The 23,414-nt window shown below is 41.6% G+C and overlaps 2 protein-coding genes across 3 annotated transcripts in view; one reads left to right on the top strand and one right to left on the bottom strand.

The window, feature by feature from the left end:
• The first annotated feature begins 6,424 nt into the window (after positions 1-6,424).
• On the top strand, positions 6,425-18,474 carry LOC119735510. The gene is made up of 11 exons (XM_038209221.1): positions 6,425-6,537; positions 7,728-7,779; positions 9,451-9,525; positions 10,218-10,484; positions 10,980-11,099; positions 11,628-11,870; positions 12,550-12,666; positions 13,777-14,007; positions 15,482-15,598; positions 16,576-16,773; positions 17,853-18,474. The coding sequence occupies exons 1-11, from the start codon at positions 6,457-6,459 to the stop codon at positions 17,927-17,929; spliced, it is 1,578 nt and encodes a 525-aa protein (XP_038065149.1). The 5' UTR covers positions 6,425-6,456; the 3' UTR covers positions 17,930-18,474.
• A 2,344-nt stretch (positions 18,475-20,818) lies between these two features.
• LOC119735508 (coiled-coil domain-containing protein 191-like) overlaps positions 20,819-23,414 on the bottom strand; it is a 31,400-nt gene continuing 28,804 nt past the window's right edge. For both annotated transcript variants that reach the window (XM_038209219.1, XM_038209220.1), the window contains 2 exons: positions 23,036-23,190; positions 20,819-21,708 (listed from right to left, as the gene is read on the bottom strand). In XM_038209219.1, coding sequence (XP_038065147.1) covers positions 21,573-21,708; positions 23,036-23,190 — 291 coding nt within the window. In that variant the 3' untranslated portion in view covers positions 20,819-21,572. The remainder of the gene's footprint in view (positions 21,709-23,035; positions 23,191-23,414) is intronic.

Below are 23,414 nucleotides of genomic sequence, written 5' to 3'. Positions count from 1 at the left end.
TGATTTCGTACATGTAGGTTGTTCAGTACTTCATGATGTTCGATATTAAAGCAAAGTAACTTGTTTTCATAATACTTCCTGGGGTTTCTTTTCGGATAAGTGCAAGTATGATCCCGTGTGCCTTTTTTTATGAAGGGACTTCATCTGTTATCCTTCCCGGTGCGCGTGAGGTAGAAATTAAGACTTTATTATTGTATGGGGGTAATAATTGGAGTGGCTATAAGTGTGTACTTATATATTTTCCCATCTGAAATAATAGGTTTTCCCGGCCAACTTCCTAAAATGTTCATTCACTTCTGAAAATCGGGCATTCATTTTCGTCTGCATTTAATCGCTCTGAACACGCGTTTCATTTTCGCTACCAGAGCCTTCGATTCCATTTCAGTTATGGTGATTCAGATTCGTTTACAAGACCTCTTTTTTTTTTGCTTTTAGAGGGCGATTTCAAACATTGACCTTCTATTTCGCCTTTAGTTTAATGCTCTGTGGTGCAATCTGCTATTTTGAATGAGAAAAACGTACTTTTGATTGCACATTCACGAGATTGTAGGTATTCCAGAACTCTGCGCGAAAAGGTATGCTTGCTTACATGAATGCACTGGTAACGTAATTGGCCGTCTGTTTCTCAAAACCGAATGCACGAACAATGAAAACGATTGAAGTGTCGTTAGATTGAAATGGGATTGAAAACGTGCATTCAAATTCACACGGAAATGAATGACCGATTTTCAGAAGTGAATGGACATTTCAGGAAATTGGCCGGGAAAACCTATATTTCAGTGCTTGAGCGAAAGATTTGTTGAATATAAATGTGTGGAAAATATTATTTCATTATAGATTTAATTGAATAACTAGCTGGTTTTTTTTTTCAGAGTATGTTATTTCTTGTATTAGCAGGTTGGTCTGTCCCAACTAACGGCTACAGCTGATATAACTTTATGGGCGAGACATGGGAGGTGGAATTTTTTTTTTTTTTTTTTTACATTCCTGTGATATTCGTGATTGCACTGAAAAATAAGTAGGCTGATTCACTGGATATGTAGGAAATGACTGGGTTATCTTTAAGATGAACTGCAGGATAATGTTCGTAACAGGGACGGACATTCTTGAATCTCTTGTTTATGATTAGTCCAGCCCTAGTTCAATTAACATTACTTGTTCAATGTAGAATTGTTATTCAACATTTAAGGAACCTGATAAGTTATGAAATGAGGATACAACTTGATACATGTTCGTAACATGGACAGAAACTTGTGACAAAATTTCGTCCCTGTTGTGAACATGAAGTCTTTAAGATGTGTACACCCTGTAGTTAAAAATACTAAGAGGTAAACCTAAGATTGGCCAGTGGCAATCCCTCAATGGATAGCTTTGTTACAACTGATAATGTAGTAACCAACGGATACTGTATCACTAACCGATAATGTAACAGAAATTGACCGATAGTGTAGTAAAAATGTACTACATCAGTCGATTGTTGTTACATTATCGGTCTTAACCGATAATGTAACAAATATTGACCGATAGTGTAGTAACATTTACTACACTATCGGTCAATTTTTTGTTACATTATCGGTTAGTGATACAGTATTGGTCAATTTGTGTGACATTATCGGTTGGTGATACATTATCCGTTGGTTACTACATTATCAGTTGTAACAAGCTTTACATTAGGAACAGAGTTCATTTGCATTTCATTCTCTGCTTCCCAACACTTAAAAATGAAATGCCTCTTCATGTTATGTTATATCTTGAAGATAATCCTCTGTGATTTCTCGAAACCTGATTTTTTTTTTCAAACTTGTTAGTGGGCCAGGTTCTTACTAGGAGATTGGATGTAGAAAGAGAAAAACATGACAGATTAGTGGTACCTCGTGTATCGACTTTTGTCCATGGTTCCCTCTATTTTGTCACACTTTTGTTAACTTTTTGTGTGGAAAGACTCAGTTATCCATGTCAGATCAATCTGTTTCGGGGGATAGCAATTGCAATATGGTTGGATGCAAACCTCTTTGAATTTCAAGGTCATAAATTGAATTGTTTTTAAACTAAGCGTAACCAGATCTCACGCAACATCCTAGTTGTTCATGCAGAATGGAGCATATTATATACTTTGTTCTTTATTGCAAATCAGATATTGTGTGGGTAAAAAAATGACTACTTTTGATTCAATGTGTAGGATTCCATTAAAAGACAGTGTACTTAATAGTATAGCTTATTGTGTTGGGTCAGTTTATAATTTAAAGCCAATGTCATAAGCTACTTTTGAATGCATTAATTACTGAAATACGATCAAAGAAACACATTTTAAATACAATGGCCCTAAAACCCGTCTCGTCCAAAAAAAAAATGCAATTTCAACAATCGTCGTCACAATTGTCTTCAAACATCGCCAGCGATGAAATCTTACTAACTTAAACGTTAACAATATGCAACAAAGTCCCTTTGAAGCCCCGTCTTAAAAACAGTTGGTTTTATAAATCATATTGTTTGCCTAAGCAGGGTTGTTAATCAAAACATTGTGTACTATACAGTTGGCGACAATTGTTGAAACGAGTAGTCTGTGTCATTTTCTTTGTTGTTCCAAACAGTCAAAACACACAATAAATCGCTTTTTTTCCCAACGAGACAGGTTTCACGGTCATTGCGTTTACACGGTGATATTCTTTGAACGGATTGAACAATTTCAATATTTTTTTTTTCATCTTAAAGTAGCTTTTGAAATTTGCTTTCGAGACATTATTATTTTTGGTGCTACATATTTTTTTAAATATCCAACATATTTTTGGGGGTTTGGGTTCCGTTTTTTTATTTACCCTGTATAGTAAGGCAAATGTTCTGTTTGGACTGTGACTGAAGATCACAAGTGTTCAACCATGTTGACACAAAGTGCTATTGAAGGAGAGAAAACTAATATTTTGTCTAAATATTCTGTCTTGTTTGTCTATTTGCCAGAACCAATCATCTGGCTTAAATTCAATTCAATGCATCATTTAATTTTTGAGTGAGCGTGGCTACGTGGACTATATCGTGTCTGTGCAATAGTGAGGCAAATGTTCTATTTGGACTGTTTCTGCAAATTCATAAATTTTTGTCCGTGTTGACACACATGACTATTAATGGAGAGAAAAACATTATGTTGTCTAAATATTCTGTCTTGTTTGTCTTTTTGTCATTACCAATCATGTGGCCAAAATTCAATTCAATGCATCATTCAACTTTTAAGTGAGCTTGGCTATGTAGACTTCGTTTTTTTTTTCTGTGCAATAGTAAGACTAAAGTTTTGTTTAGACTATGACTGCAGATTCGCAAGTTTTGGCCCGTGTTGACACAAAACACTATTGTTGGAGAGAAACACAATATTTTGTCAACATGTTCTGTCTTGTTTGTCTATTGGCCATGACCAATCATCTTGCCACAATTCAATTCAGTACATCATTACATTTTGAGTGAGCGTGGCTCAAGGGCGGATCCAGAACACATTTTTTTGGGGGGGCCCAAAAAAATTTGCCCCCCCCCCCCCAATAAAAGAAAAGTGGGTCAAAAAAATTACGGCATGGGGTTCGGGGCTCGCTTAGGGGCCCCAAAAAATTTTGGATTCTAGATGCTCTGTGGTGCGATCTGAGGCAATTTCTGACCACTTTAACCAATGTTTTTTTGAGGAAAAGATGGTGGTGTACTCATTGCCTGCCTTTATTGCGATGTCACATAAAAAAAAAAAAATTGGTTTCGTTTTTTTTTGGGTGGGGCATGGCCCCCTTTGCCCCCCCCCTGGATCCGCCCTTGGCGTGGCTACGTGGACTGTGTCGCTTCGGTGCAATAGTAAGGCAAATGTTCAGTTTGGACTGTGACTGCAGATTCGCATTTTTTCCCCCCGTGTTGACGCAATACACTAAAGTTGGCATAACTAAGCTTGCACACAATTTTGTAACCGAGGCTTCTTTGTGTAACATAGTCACGAATTCCGTTCAACAATACCCAGTTAAGACGAAACTGTTTTTCTGACGTATTCAACGTGATGGCCAAAACGTAATGTTTCGTCAATAATAAGTCCCAAGCATTTACAACATTTTCAGTTGCTTTTACAATAAGATTATTGACATTGGAACAAAAAACACCAACTACACGATAAAATTCCATCACTTGCTAATATTGCGCTTTAATCAGGATACAGGAAGCAAGTTTCAAACCTAAAGCTTACTATTGGAAATGAGGTTAAAAAGCAAAGTAAGTCCTGTGTACAATAGGGTCCACAATTCCCGAATGTCTACAATTGACGATCGTGTACAAAACATATGGGAGGTCTGCCTAAAACAAAGTACAAACAAAAGAGAGACAAATAGGGCGTCGAAGATTGAAGGAAAACACACACTTGTGTATAAAATATCCAACATTTGTATTAATATCATGTGAACTCACCTCGCATAAATCACAATGGTTTGAGCACAGCTCCATGGTTTGAGCTACGTATATTGAGTTTGCTTGTCTTTTCATTCAAGATCCAAGCCTTTAAGTCAGCACTGAAAAGAATTTAACCGTAATATAATCTGTATGTCGGCAAACATGCCACGCCAAGCCTATAGCTCGAACAAACAGGTTGAGAAAAATCGAAGTTAACTGCCCATCCTAAAGGCAAATATCATGGGTATTTGTCGTCTGCCCAAGTTATCAAGAATGTAATACAACGGTGTCCATGACAAGGGCCGATTACTGGTATGAAGGGGCATATTATACAGGGTGAGGCAAAAAGAAAGTGACTCGGATTAACGATTTGATTTCTTAATTAAAAGCAATCAAATTTGATCCACCAATGAAATATGTCTTAAAAAAAGCATCTTCTTCCTACTAATCCATTTTTTTTATACCCGAAATCTATGCCATCAGAAGTTATGCATGTTTTACTAAAAAAAACACCTTTTTTTTATAGCTGCCCATGGAATGTCATTGAAAGCTATTGAACTTAGTGAAAATTACGGGTTAAACAGAAGAATTCAAATACAAATTAAATTTTAACAATGAAATCAAGACTGAAACATTGTATTTACTGTCTGATTTTGTGTTTTGAATATGAGGAACAAGTCAACCCTTTTTTTTCTGAAATATTGATAGCGATTTATATATGTTTTCCTTTGCAAGTTCTCGTTCATTCATTGAGCTGGGACAATCTCCATGTTTCCTTGTACTCAATGGGCATTCCTCAGTTCGTAAAAAAAATATTATCAGTGGCGGACACCCGAGTTTTGTGATATTTTTCAACTGAAATAGTCATAACTTGGGAGTAGAGTATGCAAATTACGTGAAATTCTCAGAGTTAAATATCAATAAGATGTACTTTATCTGTTTTTTTAATAGAGCGAGCCAACTAGATTTTGATTGTTTTCCTTGTAATTCGGTCACTTTCTGTTTCACTTCCCCTGTTCGGTGAAGAAACAAAGTTGTATGGACGATTGGGATGGTGATGACCACATTTTCCAGACATTGGAAATTCAAGACGCGGGGCACACATCTGCATCTGCATCTGCAAACTCCTCGATAGGATTGTCCCGCACAGGGGATATGCGAACTTTCAAACTTGGACAGTAAACCTCTATTATTAAAAAAAAAGGCCGAAAATATAAAGCCGGTAATTGAAACTATAGCTGCGCAAACACAAAAGATCTGCCTCGGTCGCAATGTGATGAAATAAATACATACAACTTGCCTTTCAGTTTATTGCAATGCATTTAGGTGGGCGCGGACATCCGGGATTTTTTTTTTCATTGGCTTATCGATAGCTCCCAAACCCATATTCTTGAAATTCAATGGTTTTTGAGCTAGGGGTACTGAATGGTAACACATAGCAACCGATGAAAACTAGTGTGCAAGTGTATATATGTTTTCATCAGATGACGTCACTCCGCTCCCATCTATACACTTTGTTTCTGGCCATGGAACATCTGAAAATTTGAGGGGAAAATGTCAAATGTTGTATTGATTATAATGTGCACCTGTACCGTAGTTGGGGTGACTTTGCTAAATACGTCGGCGATGTAATGTTTGCAAAGCGGAGATTACTTGTCTTGTCTTGACACCGGCGCTAAATAAAAATTCGTTGTCAGAGGTTTGAGTTTGGGTTTTGGATTTTCGCTCAACTTGAAGCGAAAAATCAATACGAGAACTGAATGACAATGCAAGCCGTGCGACTATGTCCACCCTTATGCAAACAAGTAGGATGGTGCTCAGCACATAACGTAAAACAACATCCCAAGAATGCACAAGAGAAACCACACCCGAGGATTGACCAATGAGAACTACGCGTCCTTTGGGTAACCGTGGTGACTGTGATGTCATCGCGGCCATCCGCTACTCTAGACCAATCGGAACAGTCGGAAGGCGCAGAATGGAAGGGTTGAACACCGAGCCCATTGTAGAAAAGAGGCCAGCTCGAGGCTGCTGAATCATTCGAGATTCGTCATCATGAACCGTCTACTACTCATAGCGTGCCTGGTACTGGTCGCCGTAATGGCGGCCCAAGCCAAGCCTGAGAAGAAACAAGGGGTGAGTATAGAAAGTTTGTGACTAGTGTTATGATACACGGTACCCTGTGGAGAAATGTGCATCATAAGGAACACGATGTTGCATACGTTTCCACGGAGCAATTTCTATGGGTGTATACGTCTCCACAAGGTTATCACGAAATTCCGTCCGAATTTCAGCCCAGTTCTGGTTAAAATAGGAGCATTTTGTAATTACACTTTCAAACTCTGAAGGTTTAGTACACGACAACAAAAGAAATGACTCCACAAGGATACACATTCCAGTAGGTGTCAAAAAGTTTAGAAAATAATATCAAAATAATCCCAACAATTGTGCTGTGACTAAAAAAAACCGTAAAAATCTCTTTGTGAAATCAATTTTTCTAACAAGAGGTGAGTCTTAAAGTTTGTGACTTTCGTGGTTTCAAAAAGTTAAGAATGTATCAAAATAATCCAACTCGTTGTACTGTGATTGAAAAAGAGTAAAAAACTCTCTGTGAACTATTTTTTTTTCTAGCCTGTTTTAATTATGAAGAAACCACGAATTGTACTTTACGCCAGATTGTTGCCTTTATTATTATTGTTTTCAGGAATTCTAAATTTCAATTGGATCGATCGTATATTGCAATTTATTCTACGAAAGTCTCTTGTGAATTTGTTCGCGTTTGACCAGTTAAAAAAAAAAAGAGACCCTGCATAAATCATGTTTTAGATCTTTACATTAAGTGGAAAAGGTAAAACTGCACAATTCAATATGCAGCTGAAACCAGGTTACAACTATAATCCTGTGCAACTGCATTTTTGTCAGTTTTAAAAGTCACAAAGCATGCGATCTCCTTCCAAGTGCAGCCTCATATGTATGAGGATAAACGCACTTGCGAGAGACACCGGGGCAAACCCCTTCTCTTAGCGATGTTACTGGGTTCATTAACGTGCATTACACAACACACGGGACCCACGGCTTTATCTCCCATCCTAAGGCGAAGCAATAATTGTAAAATGCCTTGCTCAAGAGCACAAGCACCATGTTCCCCATAAGGATTCGAACCCGTGTGCCGTGGCACGCGAGTCGAAAACCGTAAGCTTTGGACCACAGCCCCATCCCTTCCGATGCGCTCTTAATTATGACAAAGAAACACTAGTGATCTTTTAACCTTCCTCTTAAGAAAACTTGTCTAAATATAATTAATTTCATTTTTTTTAATGTTTCAGGAAGTGAAAGCTCTAAAGAGGGCGCTGGAGCATGCGAAGGAAAAAGCACTAGGTGAGCCATCAAATTTCGAGCATTTTGTTGTCATGTGTTAACTTGATTCTTTCTGTCATTTGCCAAACTGCCTCAGTCTGATGTGTTTTCATCTTCCTGTCTTAGTTTTACTAAAATGCTCTCAGTGTTTTGACGCACTGCAGATATGGAGCTTTTAAAACCAGTAACTAGCGAGTCTAGGAAAGACTGTTCCTCTACAGGGTAGTGCAAAATGATTGCAAAGACATATTTTGTCTCTAAGATATGGTATAGTTTTAAAAATGTTATTTGCCAAACCTGTTTGTCTACGGACGGCTTTATTCCATCGGCTTGACTGAGCTCCGGAGCTTGATTCGGAGACACTACTCGACTTAATTCCACGTGGACAACATGATTTGTGGTGACTTGTATTCAAATTAGCGTAATAACGCTATTATGAAGATTGTTTTAAATATTTTCTTTGCACCACGTATGGTTGAAGAGCTATATAGTTCACTACATTACAAATATAAGTGAGGCATTAAGTAAGTTACAATTTCTGTAAAAAGTGGGTTTCCTTCTTTTTGCACCACCCCAGGGCGCTTTGTCATTAAGCTTCTATGAAGTTCTTTGAGTATAACATGGTTGCCGCCAAAGTGAATTGCCATTAGACAGAAATGATTAAAGACATATCTCATCTCCAACATTTGGAAAACTACCTCATGATTATATAACGATTCTTGAGAACAGACGCTTTTAATCATTATGAATTTACTATCAATCACTTTCTATTTGATTTTTAGGGTAATTAAATTTTGTGATTTGCGGGCAATGTTTCTAACTGAAGATGATCACACGTAAAACTAGTCCTGAAGCCTAAAACTCGAGGTCTGGATCTTGAGAAAAGAAAACAAAAAGATCCCTGCTGCAAATTTGAACAACTTGTTAGTCAAATTCCGCCCCTTGTGCGGGATAACTGTCATGTTCGGGACTTATTTGATATTTTACTTTCACAAAGCTTCAAGTCGCCATGCGCCGGCCACAAAACCGGCAAACAAGAGATAATAAACGCACAGGACGGGCGAGCATCTAGGGCCTAGCCTATGGAGCACCTACATCTTACACATCACCCACTTAATGCCGGCTCCACGTTACTATGCAACAACGTAGACCCGTTCAAACAGTGCTATTGACGTCACTCTATATGCTTGCCTTACGGCTCAAGCATCGTGTGTAGTTGTTTGTTTGACAGATAACTGTCGATGGCGACTTGAGAGTAGTTTGTGGGTACGTCGAGAGAAGTACATGTAATAAGAATCCTTGAAAAGTCCGAGCCACTTGGTTCTATCCGCAAACAACCAGACTGATAGAACCTCAGTGTTTAGATCACTGTTGTGTGTTGTCTATAAGAGAACTGTGACAGACATCAGAAACCATAAATAGTTCCCTCCGTCGGTCAAAGCATAAGCCTGTTTGCCAATACAGGCTTATGCCAATCAGACTTTCAGTATCCATTCAAACTCAATTTAAGTTTCGAGACGAAAAGAGAGATATCTGGAAACAATAATATATAGCAGGCTGAACTCCCCGCCGAGGAAATACTAGGACATTTTAAACAACTTTTGTTTTTAATGTAATTGGTTGCTTGCTTCCAGGGCGATTATGACAAATCCAACGCTAATAAACCCATGACTTCTTCATCCCAATATACAGCTGACAAGAAGCGTGAGATGGCCAAGGCCCTCAAAGTACGCGCCATGAGCAGGAACGCCCTCAAGCGTCGAGCTGGTATGTTGCCCTCATTCACATAATTTGTTTTCTTACAAATACCGACCGACCGACCGATTACCGACCCACCTCCCAGCCACCAACCAACCGACCGATTTACCAACCCTCATAAGCGAAACAATAGTTACACAAGTGACAGAATTGGTAACTGCAAGAACACATTACTTTGTTATCGGAAAAGTCAACAGACGTGTTATTTACCCTTTAGCTATAGCATCTTGAAGTGGAGCGCCGCGGCCTGGTATTCATTGGTGGAGCATTGAACTCATAGTCTGCGGTTTAATTCTGCCGGTTGTGGGTTCGAGTCCAGCCTGGGGTTGTAGTGTGTGTGCCCTTGGGCAAGGCACTGTGTCACTCATTCATTCTCCCCACCCAGGAGTTAATGTGTACCTAGGGCAGAGATGGTTATTGCATTGATTCTAGCTGCTTTGCGTCGAAATCGATGCATCGAGATCCACACTCCCCTGGAAGCTGAAATTGTCATTGGAATATCTCGTTACAGAGACATGTAAAGTGCCCTTCAGCTTTTAGAGACGTTCCGTCGCCAATTGTAGCATGGCCATGAGACGGATTTGACAATAACGCCCAGGGCAATGACTTGTTACCCAGATATAAGGGAGTTTTAAAAAAAAAACGCAAAGATTTCAAACAGTAATAAGCAATATTTGTTTCGCTTTCCTCGCCGTCAACAGAGCTGGCAGAGAGCAAACGCGAGGACAATCGCCTCCCGTTCCCGCCCAAACCCGACCGCGGCCCGAAGCCTTCCGATCGCCTCCCGAAGCCAGAGCAGCCGAAGCCCCGTCCGGAAGACGAGCCAGAGGGGTCAGGCTTCTCATCCGACATCGAGTGGAAGGACTCGTGGTCCAGTGACTTCTCCGATCTGGAATGGAAGGAATCCTGGAGTTCCCTGTCCAGCTGGCTTCCGGAATCCTGGCTCGAGGAACTGGAAAAGGAAGAAGGTATGTGATTAAGCACACTTTTTTTAAGACGAAGAATCCGAACCTTACCCCGACATTCAATAAGGATAGTTTTCTCACACAAATATGCAGGTAAACGAAAAAAAACAATAATTCTAAGAAGGCGGTCAAGCGAATAATTATGTTCAAGATGTATTACCTTTACGTTGAAGCCTGTACTTGAACACAAAGTATGTTGGCCAAGTAGGCTATACCGATCCGAGTTGTCCACTTTTTGTGATCATTAGGGCGGCCTTCTAGCAGCTTTACCGGAAGGCCCCTAATTTCGTTTTGGTACTTCAATAAGGCACTTACTTTTGTAACGTGCAGTGTTCTCCGAAACGAACCAGCAATTGGCCTTCAGGTGTATAGAAGCGTCCCCATGGCGATTGAAATCGAAACCGCTATCTGAAAATCGGATAGGTGTATTAGGATGATGAGTCAGTGATGAGTCAGTACATGTTCAAACGTTTAATGCTCATGTTTATGTGTTTCCAGATGAAGGCAAGCGTGGCCTCATGGGCAAGAAATCTTTGTCGACCCTCAAGAAACTCAAACTGGCCAAGAAACTCCGGGAACACGCCAAGAAGACACGCGCCCTCAAGCGTCACATGACAGGTAAAAATGTTGGGAGATCGCGATTGTGGTTTCAGGCGGGTCCAAAATTGCAATTCGTGTATCTATACTGCGGACACTGTTCCAACTAATAGAAAGTTTTGATGGCCTTTTCGCTTGCGAGGTTATAAAATATATATGTTTTAGCTTGTGCTTCTTGTCATGCTTGTGCTTCACGAATGCATTGAAGAGTGAAAATGTTGCAAGCAGAGGTTCCTTCCAATGGACACTTCCCCAGCTTAATCGGTACAAGAAAGCTCTAAGCGTCCAGATATGAGGCGGCAAAATCGTTGGGGGAACATTTTACCCACTCCCTCCTCCTTGTTTCTGCCCCTTTCCACCCCCTTTAGATATCTCGCTAGAGAGCCATAACATGCATTACAGTGCCACAGTAGAAACATCCCGGCGCCATTCTCATGTTCAGGAATACATTGAGCACAGCCGTATACTCCACAATAAAGCTTAAAACTATCATCACGTCCATGATATGAGAGAGTTTTGACAAACCTTAAATGTCCTCGCCCAAAACAGAGGCAGAGAGCAAACGCGAGGGCAGTCGTCTCCCTCCCAAGCCGAAGCCTTCCGATCGCCTCCCGAAGCCGGAGCAGCCCAAGCCCCGTCCGGAAGACGAGCCCGAGGGGTCTGGCTTCTCCTCAGACATCGAGTGGAAGGAATCGTGGTCCAGTGACTTCTCCGATCTGGAGTGGAAGGACTCTTGGAGCTCTCTGCCCAGCTGGGTCCCGGAATCCTGGCTCGAGGAACCGGAAGAGGAAGGTAATTGATAAGGACTAAGGCAAAAACAAAAAATTCTCGGTCTCTGGTCAGCGCGCGCGTCGGTTTTAATCATGCGCGTCAACCTTTTTTTTCCCTTCAAATTAACACGGAAGCTACAACAGCGCCCTCTATTGCCGCACCTCCTCAATTTTTTTGTACAAAGGAGCACCAAGGAATGGGGAAATTGCACCAAGGTAAATGATAAAGGGCACCAAGGCAAATGGAGGACACCCATGTACAATGAGGACACAAAAACAACAAAATAGTACCCACCTTGTCTGTACAATTCAAGCTTGAAAAAAAAAACCAAAAAAAAAAAAAACTACGTCGCCGCATCAATTCCGGAACTTCGGTCTGACCAGAGACCATTTTTTTTGGCCTATTAAGCAAAGATTTTTACACAATGCACTTACCTTAAGTGAAGTATTCAGAGCTTTACAAAATGCACCTGTGATGGTCGATCATTAGATATGGAAGCGTGCAATCGAAATGGAAACAGTAATTTCAAAATCTGATTGATGTATGAATCCAAATATAGCTATACAAATAAAAATGCCTGTGAAAGTCTAGATCACTTTGTTCATTATATACTGAAATGTGCGTTATTTTACAGCCAATGCATAATGAGTTAGAGCAGTGCACATTATTAAACGCTCCATGTTCATTTTGATATGTGCAGGTGAGGGCAAGCGTGGCTTCAAGAGCAAATCTGAGTCGACCCTCAAGAAAGCCAAACTGGCCAAGGAACTCATGAAGAAAGCCATGAAGATACGTGCACTCAAGCGTCTCATGGCAGGTATGGGGCAGTTGCAATATTCGCTTGTATCCCCAACTTGCACACAGGACGCTGGGAAGGGCTGGTGAGCTTCACAGAAGCTTGGGAAGGAAGTACACATGACATTCTGGGTATACTTACCAAGACATTTGCATGCATCGCATGCAGCAAGCGCGCGCTAGTTTCAGCTGCAGCGAGTTGTGCTGCGTGCTAGGTTAAACAGGTCAATCAAAATATATCCAATGGGAGCTCGAAGAGATCAGGCGTTCCCAGCGTCCTGTTTGCAGGGCGGGGTACGAGCGAAAATCGTTATTATGTCAATCTTGTCCTTAGGAATTACTTTACTTTCAACCACGTGTCCAATAGTAACCCCTAGATTCGGAAAACTCATTCATCCTGTATCCTGATTGGATACAGAAATAGCAAATAATTGTTATGTTTTATTATTTATATTTCCAAAGTCTATTAGTATTACACATGCTGACGTTGGCTGTGAATTATCACGTCCACTTAACCTGAAATAAATGTGGTTTTTTTATTTTGCTGATAAAATATTAAGTGTGACACGTCATAATTGGTTGGATAAGATTGTATTTTTTTTTTTTTTTGCATTTAAGGCATATCCGGGCACACGACTATTTCTAATTTACATACGTGTGCAAGATGTTTAAACATGCAACAAATCCAATGCCAGGGTGAGAGAGCATGTAGTGATGGAAGCGTACTGCTCGACACCATGGGAACGGTGTAGATTTGTTTCCTAAATCAACACAATGTAGCTCTACTGCCTGAATCCCATGGTAGGCGGAAGTAGGAACCCAGGGACTATCTCCATCCCCCCACCCCCGCCCTGCGTTTTGATATTCCCCCTTTTTCACCCTCGGCCGGCTACAGAGATACCTAACTGTGAACTAAGATTTCAGAAATGTTGCACCGCCATTTCCAGGTGTGGGCATTTAGCAGAGTTAGACTCCACAATAAAGCTTGCTGAAAAACCGATAGACGTCCGTGACAGAAACACTTTAGCCCTTGTCATCATTTGATCGAGATAAAGTTATTTTTTTACACAAACCAACTCATAGATTCGAAGACAATAATTAATAACGTGACTGTCTTCCTCGCTGATAACAGAGTTAGCAGAGCACAAAGACGAGGAAGGTGACCTCCCGTTCCCGCCCAAACCCGACCGCCCCCAGAGGCCGGACCGGCCGAGGCCCCCTCCGGAAGAGTCTGAGGGGTCTGGCTTCTCCTCGGACATCGAGTGGAAGGACTCGTGGTCCTCCGATCTGGAATGGAAGGATTCCTGGGGTTCCGTGCCCAGCTGGGTCCCTGATTCCATGCTTGAGGAACCTGTTGAGGAGGGTAAAATAATGATTAAAACATTTTTATTAAGATGGAGAAGAAGAGCTTTTTCTCCAACATGCAGTTGAAGCTAGGCACGTTTGAAGGGCCGACAACAAATTGCACACGTGCAAAAATGGCACGAGACGAGTGCACTCGTCTTTTACCAGTCATTCATGATCAAACTGTCTTTTACCGGGAACCTTCACCCAACAAACATAATGCAACGATATGTCCAAATTCTAAAGATGGCGGCTTATCCTTACCGTCTAAGCCCACACTTGAACAACAAATTCTGTTGGTCAAGCAGACCGATATGGCGATCCGAGTTGCCCACTGTTTGTGATCACTGAGGCGGCTTTATTTCTACCGCATACTACTGGGAAGCCTCAAAGTTCGTTCTGATATTTCAAACAATAATACACTTATTCAGAGCTTTACAAAACGCACCTTCCATCCCCATTGTTTTGTTACATACATGTACAGTCGACTCTCGCTATAAAGAACACTTTTATATAGAGGTTCTGCTTATAAAGAGCAAATTCTGAGGTCCCAAATCTCAAGTTCTCTTTTGTTTCTTTGTCTTGCTGTCCTTTTATAACATCATTCCTGTTATAAAAAGGTAATCTAGCTGGTCCCATCGACCTTGTTATAACGAGAGTCGACTGTACATGTTTTTTTTTTTATAATCCAGTTGTTTGTGTTTATATTCATGTTAATCTCGGGGTATGTACCCGTACCCACAAGCTTAGCTTTTTATGGATCAGCTTTTCTTTAATTTATGTTATTAGCTGCTTTTACCTTGTACTCATGTAAATTAAGAGATGAAATAAGTCCAAAGTCAAGTTCACCTACGATGGGCGCTCACCTGTGGCGTATCTAGAGGGGGCGGGGGAGGGGGGGGGGCAGGAGGGGGGAACTCCCCCCCCTTGCGGATGTTTTTGACAAATACTTTTTTTGTCAGCAATTATTTCAATAAATGGTTAGATAGTTCTGACATCAATACCAAATCCAAAATTTGAAAACGCGCTCAAAAACCATACAATGCTCCGTGAAAATGGGCTTATAATATTTGCAGTATGCAAAGTAATTGTTAGTTTGAAGAGGGCCCCCATTTGGAAAGTGGTTACTCCCGTGCCCCCCCCCCCCCCTCCCTGATTTACGGAGGCCAGGTGCCCGGAGAAAACAAACATGTCAACATGTCGGCGTTGTGCAATTGCCTCCCCCCCCCCCTGGCATCATAGCTGCATGGATACGCTACTGGCGCTCACCAAATACAGAAGCGTCTCAGGAATGGGCAATGAAATCGAAACCGTATTTTCAAAATTGGCTTGGTGTACGAAACGAAATAGCCAGACGAATGAAAATACCTGTGAAAGTGTAGGTACTATTTTGCTCACGGACGTCATTAACGAAATGACCTGTCGTACCAGTAGTCAATGCAATGAGTCAAACCACGAATTAAAACGCTCAATGTTAATTTTGGTATCTCCAGCTGAGGGTAAGCGTGGCCTCAAGGGCAAATCCCAGTCGCCCCTCAAGAAGGACAAACTGGCCAAGGAACTCCAGGAACGCGCCATGAAGACACGCGCCCTCAAGCGTCACATGGCAGGTAAAGTAAATTTAAGGTTATGAATGTATCTCATATAATCCACATCAGGCGGCAAAAGGCGGGGTGGGGGGGGGGGGGACACATTATCTGCACACTCCCATCCTCTTTCTTAGCCTGAGTATCACCCGTAATATGAGCAGACAAGAGTCTTATGTCTAGATATGTCTAGACATGCAGATATAATGCAAGCCGCGCGCCAGCCGATCGGAGTCGACTTTACTAAATCATGACGTCATTTCGTTCCCAAATCAGGACTAAATGGTTTGATTGGTCAATTCGAATGCAGTGTTTTGTAATACAATAGCCAGGCACATTATCGCGTAACATGATACAGAGCGCTTGACACAGAGTTTTTTTTTATCCATTGTCCATGACGCGCAACGGGTGCATGACGAAAGACCCGATATAGAAAGCGCCGCGGATTGGTCAAAATCTAGAGGTCAAGAGGCGGTTGTCTTGCCTAATAAATCGGCGAATCTGCTCACGTATAATGGTCTATTACATACCTTTTTCTACCCTTAGTTTAATACCTCGCTTATAAAGAGACACCTTTGTGGAGAAACGTTCCGCCGCCATTGACAGGTGTAATTATTACACAGGTTCATACTCGACGATCAAGTTTCAACTCAAAGCATTTCCATGAGAGCAACACGTGAAGCAATATCTAATCGCAATATAATATAGCGAATTTCAGACAAAACCAAAACACATAACTCTTAAAGTTCCTGGTCGGACTCAACACAAATGCGAATCAGATTTTACCTGAATGTCTCCTCCATTTGACCACGAGGGGTTCATTTGACACCAAACTTGTCCTAATTAATGACCTAGAGAAGTGTCAGCCTGAGGTCAAAATGGAATGGCCTGGCTACGTGGTCGAATCTGACCCGGGTGCCGAACTCAGAGATTTTGAACCACTTCAATTAAATTAATCGCGTTCTTATTTTGTTTCCTTTCCTCACTGGTATCATAATCAGAGGGCAAACGCAAGGACAACCGCGCCCCGAAGCCGGAGCAGCCGAAGCCCGAGCCCGAGGGGTCTGGCTTCTCCTCGGACATCGAGTGGAAGGACTCGTGGTCCAGTGACTTCTCCGATCTGGAGTGGAAGGAGTCCTGGGGTTCCCTGCCGAGCTGGGTCCCCGATTCCTGGTTCGAGAAGCCGGATGAGAAAGAGGGTAAGAAAATAACAACGCGAGATACAAAGGCCCCGCACCACCATATCGGAAAAATATATCCATTGCCCAAGACCACAAATAATTTTTGGCCAATGGGCCAAAACGATATCTCAGTGGCGCATGACTACAACGGCATCCTTGTACAAGCGTTATATTCTCAATGTGGACTTCCGAACAAAATAATGTCCACACGGACCAGTTTTCAGATACGTTGTGTGGACTTGCCCACGTCCACACAAGGTCCCCCTGGTTTAGAGGCATTTTGGGGTTAGGTTTATCCGTTGCAAAATGAAGGGAAACCTCGAGGGGGTTATAGTAAAAAACAATTGGGTTATCTGCCGTCTAATCACTGGGGTGTATTCCTCGAAATGTGAAAACTGCATTCTAAAATGATGGTAGCTTGAGCCTCTAATATAGTGTCTATGCTTTCTCCTTCATAACCTAGAGCTTTAGGCCAAAAAGGTCTCCGGTTTCTAGAATGGAGCTTGCTCCAAAAGTGGTGCGGCGACGCGGCTTTTTTTTACCTACTGTTTTTCTTCTTCAAATTTCGCCCGGTGACTGCAAATGGTGCCCGACTAAATTTCGTGCAAAATGTATGGGAGCCCAGAGAGGCCACATAAAGCTTATACTCGATCGTAACCCCATCTAAAAACACGTTGAAATTGTGCAGCAGCAGGATTCCAGTCAAACCAGTGAGTTTGGTGGTTTTGAAACATCATCTTACATTGAAAAAAAAAAACCCATTAATTTTACCGACGCGCATGGCTACGGCGACGCGCACGCATACCAGAAACCGGAGACTTTTTTTTTTGGCCTTACTGCAAATTCGGTCCCCAGCACGATATCACTGTACTACGTAATCTCCTTGAATTTCCTTCAATAGCTAAAACATACTGTGCCAGCTATTAGTCAGACAATCTGATTCCGACAATCTGTCCGCGGGCAGTTTCGACATACACGCATGTACATATACAATAGTTGGGCAATGCTTTGATGTACAGTGAAAGTCTGCTCGGATTTGGATAGACTAAATACAATCTCTGCTCGTATTATCATCACAGTTTTCTTGTCATTTACAGATAGACCAAAGGCCGAGGATCGCCGAGTCAAGTCGCTTGAGGCGGCCTTGAAGAAACGCAAGATGGCGGGTCACTAGAGACGACAAAGATGAGATACAGAGACTATAGAAACCGACTCACCATCGACTGAACCAACATTTTTATAAAATATAAGATATTTCTTTTAGGGCATACAAAGGAACTGTAAACTAGGCAATGACTTTGCACGTAAAGGCTATCGCTGTTATACTCGGATTCTGTTGATGCAGACTATTGCAGCATCCAGTACAGACATGACAGACGTTAATCTCCAAACGTCCGCAGAAATATGGAGAGTTTAGCAAACATTTGCTGCTACAGCGAAGTACTTTGTATTCTATAAAAGAGACATGAAACAGTTAATATATAGGGATAATATACGTACATGTGTAAAACCGACACTTTGCTGTCAACCAGCATTTTGGATAGCTTTAGCTCGAAACGTTATTGAGATATTTTGGTACAGGAAAATTTGAATGGATCTTTTCATAGTCTGACCGACCGTGTTCCAAGACAATGAATTGAGTTTCAATGTACAAGTATTTTACTGAACTTTCTTTGTATTAGATGAAAACAATTTGTAGTAAAATCCAAAGCAAACCAATTTGGTGTCAAGTGTATTTTATTTTCATGAAGTCAGATAATTTACGCTTTACAAAAATTACATACTGTACATGAAATTGAAATGTGAAAGGATATAAAAATCCCTGACTGTGGGCAGTCCTGGTAAACATTTAAAAATGGCCAAGGGTTCTATTGCCACTTTCCACAAGACAAGACTGTAAAGCTAGTCCTGAAAGAAAACAAAAATCAGAATAGATATTCATTGAAATTCTTCTCATGCATCTGGTCTAGCCTATTCATTGGTGTAATGGGGTAATCCTATACAACAGTACTGCCCGGCTTAAAAGTGACAGTCGGTCAGTCAGTTAAGGAGATACCGGACGTACATGTACATAATTGTTGGAAAACAGAGAAACTTTGGCTAACTCTAAACTCTGTTTAAAGGGAGTGTACAACATTTGCTTTAGTGATGCAATTCTCAGAATTACATGGATTTAGAGGAATAGTATGTTATAGCAAATATTGTTACACTGACTTGTTTCACGTTTCGGGCTTGTAGATGCTGGAAAAACCAAGAAAACCAATCATGTTCTTGTAGTCTGATTCCCTGACCCTACTTAAGATGAAACTGCAATCAATAGACTTCGGGGAATTGTATGGTCAGAGAATCAGTCTAGCAGGTTTGTACCCCTTCACAGGTGTGCAATCAATTGTAAAGAAAATGCGGAATAACTAACTATGAAAAAGTAGGAGCAGTTTTTGAAAAAGCCGGGTTTTCTCCAATGCTGGTCGGCCCACCAGCATTGGAAAAATACAATTTTTCTTGAAAATGTCAGCACACCAGGAGCCACGACTTTACAAGATGCTTTAGACTGTCAATTCCTAGAAATCTAGAAAGGTATTCTGTGATAATTTGATCATTTCATTTTTTGATGTTTGCAAAATGTTGTACCTTCCCTTTAACTCGAAATTTGAGTCCATTCTCCTGGGGTTTGATTTTTCGAGATGGAATCACTGTTCACAAAGAGGACACCAGGCTGGGCCTCTTGGACTAGAGGAAAACATACTTTCTATAAATCTGCAAAGCATTACAATGAATTGAATTCACTCCCCAGTTATGGGCCAGTTCTTAATAGTTCCTGGTGTTTTGTTTTTGCAAATTCCTGTTTTAATACCGTATCTAAAGAAGACAAAACCAATACACAAGTATTGGTACATTATCAACACACCCGTCAACTGTTCTATTGGCATTCAAAGACAGTTGTTCCAGGCAAAATGTGGAGGTGCGGCACAGTGGTTAGGGTTTGTGATCAGAGGGCTAAGGGTTCGAATCCAGTTGCTGGCCATTTTGTTGTGTTTCCTTGGGCAAGCCACTCCACCCCAATGTGCCTCTCTGGAGCCAGGTATGAATGGGTACAGGTATGAACTGTCGAGTAGCTTGTAATGGGCAGGCATATACCCTATCCTGAGAGAAACGAAACAGTTTCATTATGTTTTTAAACTGGGAGACTGACCTAATGAACTATGGAGTACCGAAGTGAATACGTCACGCGCACAAAATGTGAGTGAAAGACATTAGCGCGTGATTCAGACTGCAAACCAACACGCGCACGTACTCGATTCGTTTGCACTACACTTTCAGGTACGAACTGTCGAGTAACGTGTAATGGGCAGGCATATACCCTATCCAGAGAAAAACAAAACAGTTTCATTATGTTTTGTAAACTGGGAGACTGACCTAATGAACTATGGAGTACCGAAGTGAATACGTCACGCGCACAAAATGTGTGTGAAAGACAGCGCGTGATTCAGACCGCGAACCAACACGCACGCATACTCCATTCGTTTGCACTACACTTTCAGGTATGAACTGTCGAGTAACTTGTAATGGGCAGGCATGACCCTATCCAGAGGGAAACGAAACATTTTCATTATGTTTTTAAACTGGGAGACTGACCTAATGAACTATGGCGTACCAAAGTGAATACGTCACGCGCACAAAAAGTGTGTAAAAGACATTAGCGCGTGATTCAGACCGCGAACCAACACGCGCCGTACTCCATTCGTTTGCACTATACACTTTCTGGTTCTAAATGATGTCACACTTCGGTACCCCATATTGGCATCTAAATTACTTTATGGTCACCTCGACCATTCAGAACCAGCCTACTGAGGTTGATGGCATCGCTGATTACCGATAGACCCCTATCATAGACAGCCATCTTGTCCATGCAAATTACAACTGTGTATAGGTCTCGTTCAAATGACTTCATTTCCTACAGACCATCCACGTGCATTGGCATTTTGAGCGTCAACTTGCATAACGCACATCGGGTGTGTCGTATTTCGAACACATTTCGAGCAACAAGCGCGCGTGTTTGGAACATTTTCAACACTGCGCAATGCGTGCTTGATTGCCTAAAATATGCAGTTGCAGTTCTCCTACAGAGATGGCCGTCACTGAACGAGCCCCATTCAACGCCATCAGGTATTTGTGCGCACAGTGTGCAAAGCCGATGCATGTCATGCAAAATTGACGCCCAAAATGCCGATGCACGTGACAATCTCGAGGCAGTGACGTAATTAATTTGAGAGGGGTCTATGGGCTCCGTGCACAGGTACGCCTTCATCGGTTAAAAAAGGGGAATTTGGGGAGACCTAGACTGGTTCCTGGTCCATCCACTGCACATTTCTAATGATCCAAAGTTATTTTGGGGCAGGGAGTAGTCTGGGAGACCATCGCAAATTAAATTCAAACGTTTCCGCGCGCAGACAAAGCCTGACGCTCACGCGAAGACGCTGTGGCTATAGCTTTTGCACATTCAGGAAGTCCTGCGTACTTCGCGGGTGAACCAGTACAGTACAGAAAATCACGCTGCGAGTCCAGTCTACGGAGCTCTCAAAAGTGGTAAAAATGCACCCTCTTTTGTTGGCACAAGGAGCTCATAGCCTTGTGCATGATAATAATGCATAGCATGGAGCCTGGACCAAGACGTTTATAGATGATGTTTTGACGACTGTTTTGATGAGAGTTGTTGACACATTAATGTGTAAAGCGCAGATAAAGTTTTATCAAAAATCAACTGCTAGTTGACCAATCACCCTCCGTCAAACTTCCTCCATCGATGCACATCATCATCAGCTGTCCCCAAAATCGGGCAGGATGGAGGCCACTTTCTTCCTCATGTTTTCCAGTCGTTTGTCTCGTGCTCGCTCGGCTTTCAGCATCTGGGGATACCGCTTCCAGGCCAAAAATGATGTCTTCATTATGCGTCTGAGGACAAAAAAAGGGAAAATTAAGGGATCCTGTTATTGCACAACTTATCAGGGTTTATGCAAGACACACAGCTTCGTGTTTGAAGTAAAAGAATTGCTGTTTTACTCGTGACAGAGTTTTTAAGAGTTGCTGCACGATTCCGAAGAAAATCGAACAAAAATATTTTCAAAATGGCAGGTGCAGTCGATTCAACAAATGAACAAAATAGTACACAAACAGCCGTTGTAAATGCTGTTATCATCCTCATCCACAATGTTTAGATTATTTAAAAGACTGCGCAGCTACAACAAATTTCACAAAATTGATCGTAAGTTTATTGCGCAGCTGTGCAACATATTTGTTGCACAAGTCCTACCCGTGGTGTACGTTACGCACTGTTTTGTGAAATAAGCTGCAAGAGTTGGGAACCATGGGTTCACGAGGCCCTTTCAATCGAGAAACCATAGTGCACAGAGCAGTGTTATAGGTCTTGGTCTCTGTCTCGAGACTGGTCTTGAGACCACTTTTTGCAGGTCTCGGTCTCGGAAGCTGTGGTCTCGGTCTCGGTCTCGGTCCCCTTTGGTCTCGATATTTTGGCAGGTCACATGTCGAGACCGGCAATATGTAGCATTTACAGCTCAATCAATTTCTTTGTGTTCACTTTGTTGAGTTCGTTCAGTTCCGTTGATAGTTAAAACATTTGCTAGCCCGTAGATCATGTTGTCAACCTTCATGACCTTATCGTTTCGGTTTGCTGTAACACCATGTAGTAATAAGTACTGCTTAGAAGATATTTAGTTCTGAAAAGAACTTGTCCTGCTTATTATCACCTTTTGCTAAGTAGTTTTTGTTCTGATAAGAACAGTCCTGCTTTAAGTTCTAAAAGAACTTGTCTTTGGTCTCAACGTTTCGACTAGCCTACTCTAGTCATCGTCAGGAGACTGACGATGATGACCTTGTTAATGAATTTTTATATATCGTGGTTGGTTCGGACTGCACATGTAACCACTTCTTGCTAAAGTAAGGTGTCATGTATATGTCCATTTTTCAACGCTGCCACTGGTCAAAATGTGGTCTGTAATCTTCGTGAATCAAAAGGTTACAACTTACAACTGTAATTATGTGTCTTGTTTTTTATTTAGATTATTGTTATTTATTATTCGCAGTCTCGGTCTTGGACCATATAGGTCTCGGTGTCGGTCTGCCTTGAAGGGGCTGGTCTCGGTCTCAGTCTTGGTCTCGAAACTTCAGGTCTCGGTCTTGGTCTTGGACTATCCGGTCTCGACTACAACAATGGCACAGAGTCTATAAAAAAAGCTACATAACACTTCACAGCTGAGCTTACATCTCATTGTGCTCCTCGGCGGCTTCTTCGTTCTTCCACATCCGGAGTTTCTCGTCCGTGACGTGCTTTTGCCAGGCCTGGAACACCTTCCCCTTGAGAGTAAAGGCGTAATGCCTCCGAGCTTTCTGGAGCTGAATGGACTGCAGGTGACCATACTGAAAAAAAAATAATAGAAACAGCTTGCTTGGTTGTTTGAAACATTTGTGATGCGATCAAGCCAAATGAGTCGTTTGTCGACCCTGGTCAACTTTTTTTTACAGATTTGAAAAGAGCACAATCTCAGCATTACTGATGTGAAAACTGCATGTTGATACCATCGTTAGTTCAAAAATTACAGAAGTCTGAAATCCAAGAGATGTGATCAAGTGATGTGATAAAG

The sequence above is a fragment of the Patiria miniata genome, unplaced genomic scaffold, assembly GCF_015706575.1.
Source record: "Patiria miniata isolate m_02_andy unplaced genomic scaffold, ASM1570657v1 HiC_scaffold_29, whole genome shotgun sequence".
In the NCBI taxonomy this organism is placed as follows: Eukaryota; Metazoa; Echinodermata; class Asteroidea; order Valvatida; family Asterinidae; genus Patiria; species Patiria miniata.
Note: the sequence above shows the minus strand (reverse complement) of the source record. Positions and strands in the feature narration are given on the sequence as shown.

Bases quoted from the DNA above. Each gene is read 5' to 3' on its own strand.
- LOC119735510 (XM_038209221.1), top strand. From the start codon at position 6,457: ATGAACCGTCTACTACTCATAGCGTGCCTGGTACTGGTCGCCGTAATG. The intron at 6,538-7,727 runs GTGAGTATAGAA...TTAATGTTTCAG, and splicing joins AGCCTGAGAAGAAACAAGGG to GAAGTGAAAGCTCTAAAGAG. The intron at 11,100-11,627 runs GTAAAAATGTTG...CGCCCAAAACAG, and splicing joins CCTCAAGCGTCACATGACAG to AGGCAGAGAGCAAACGCGAG.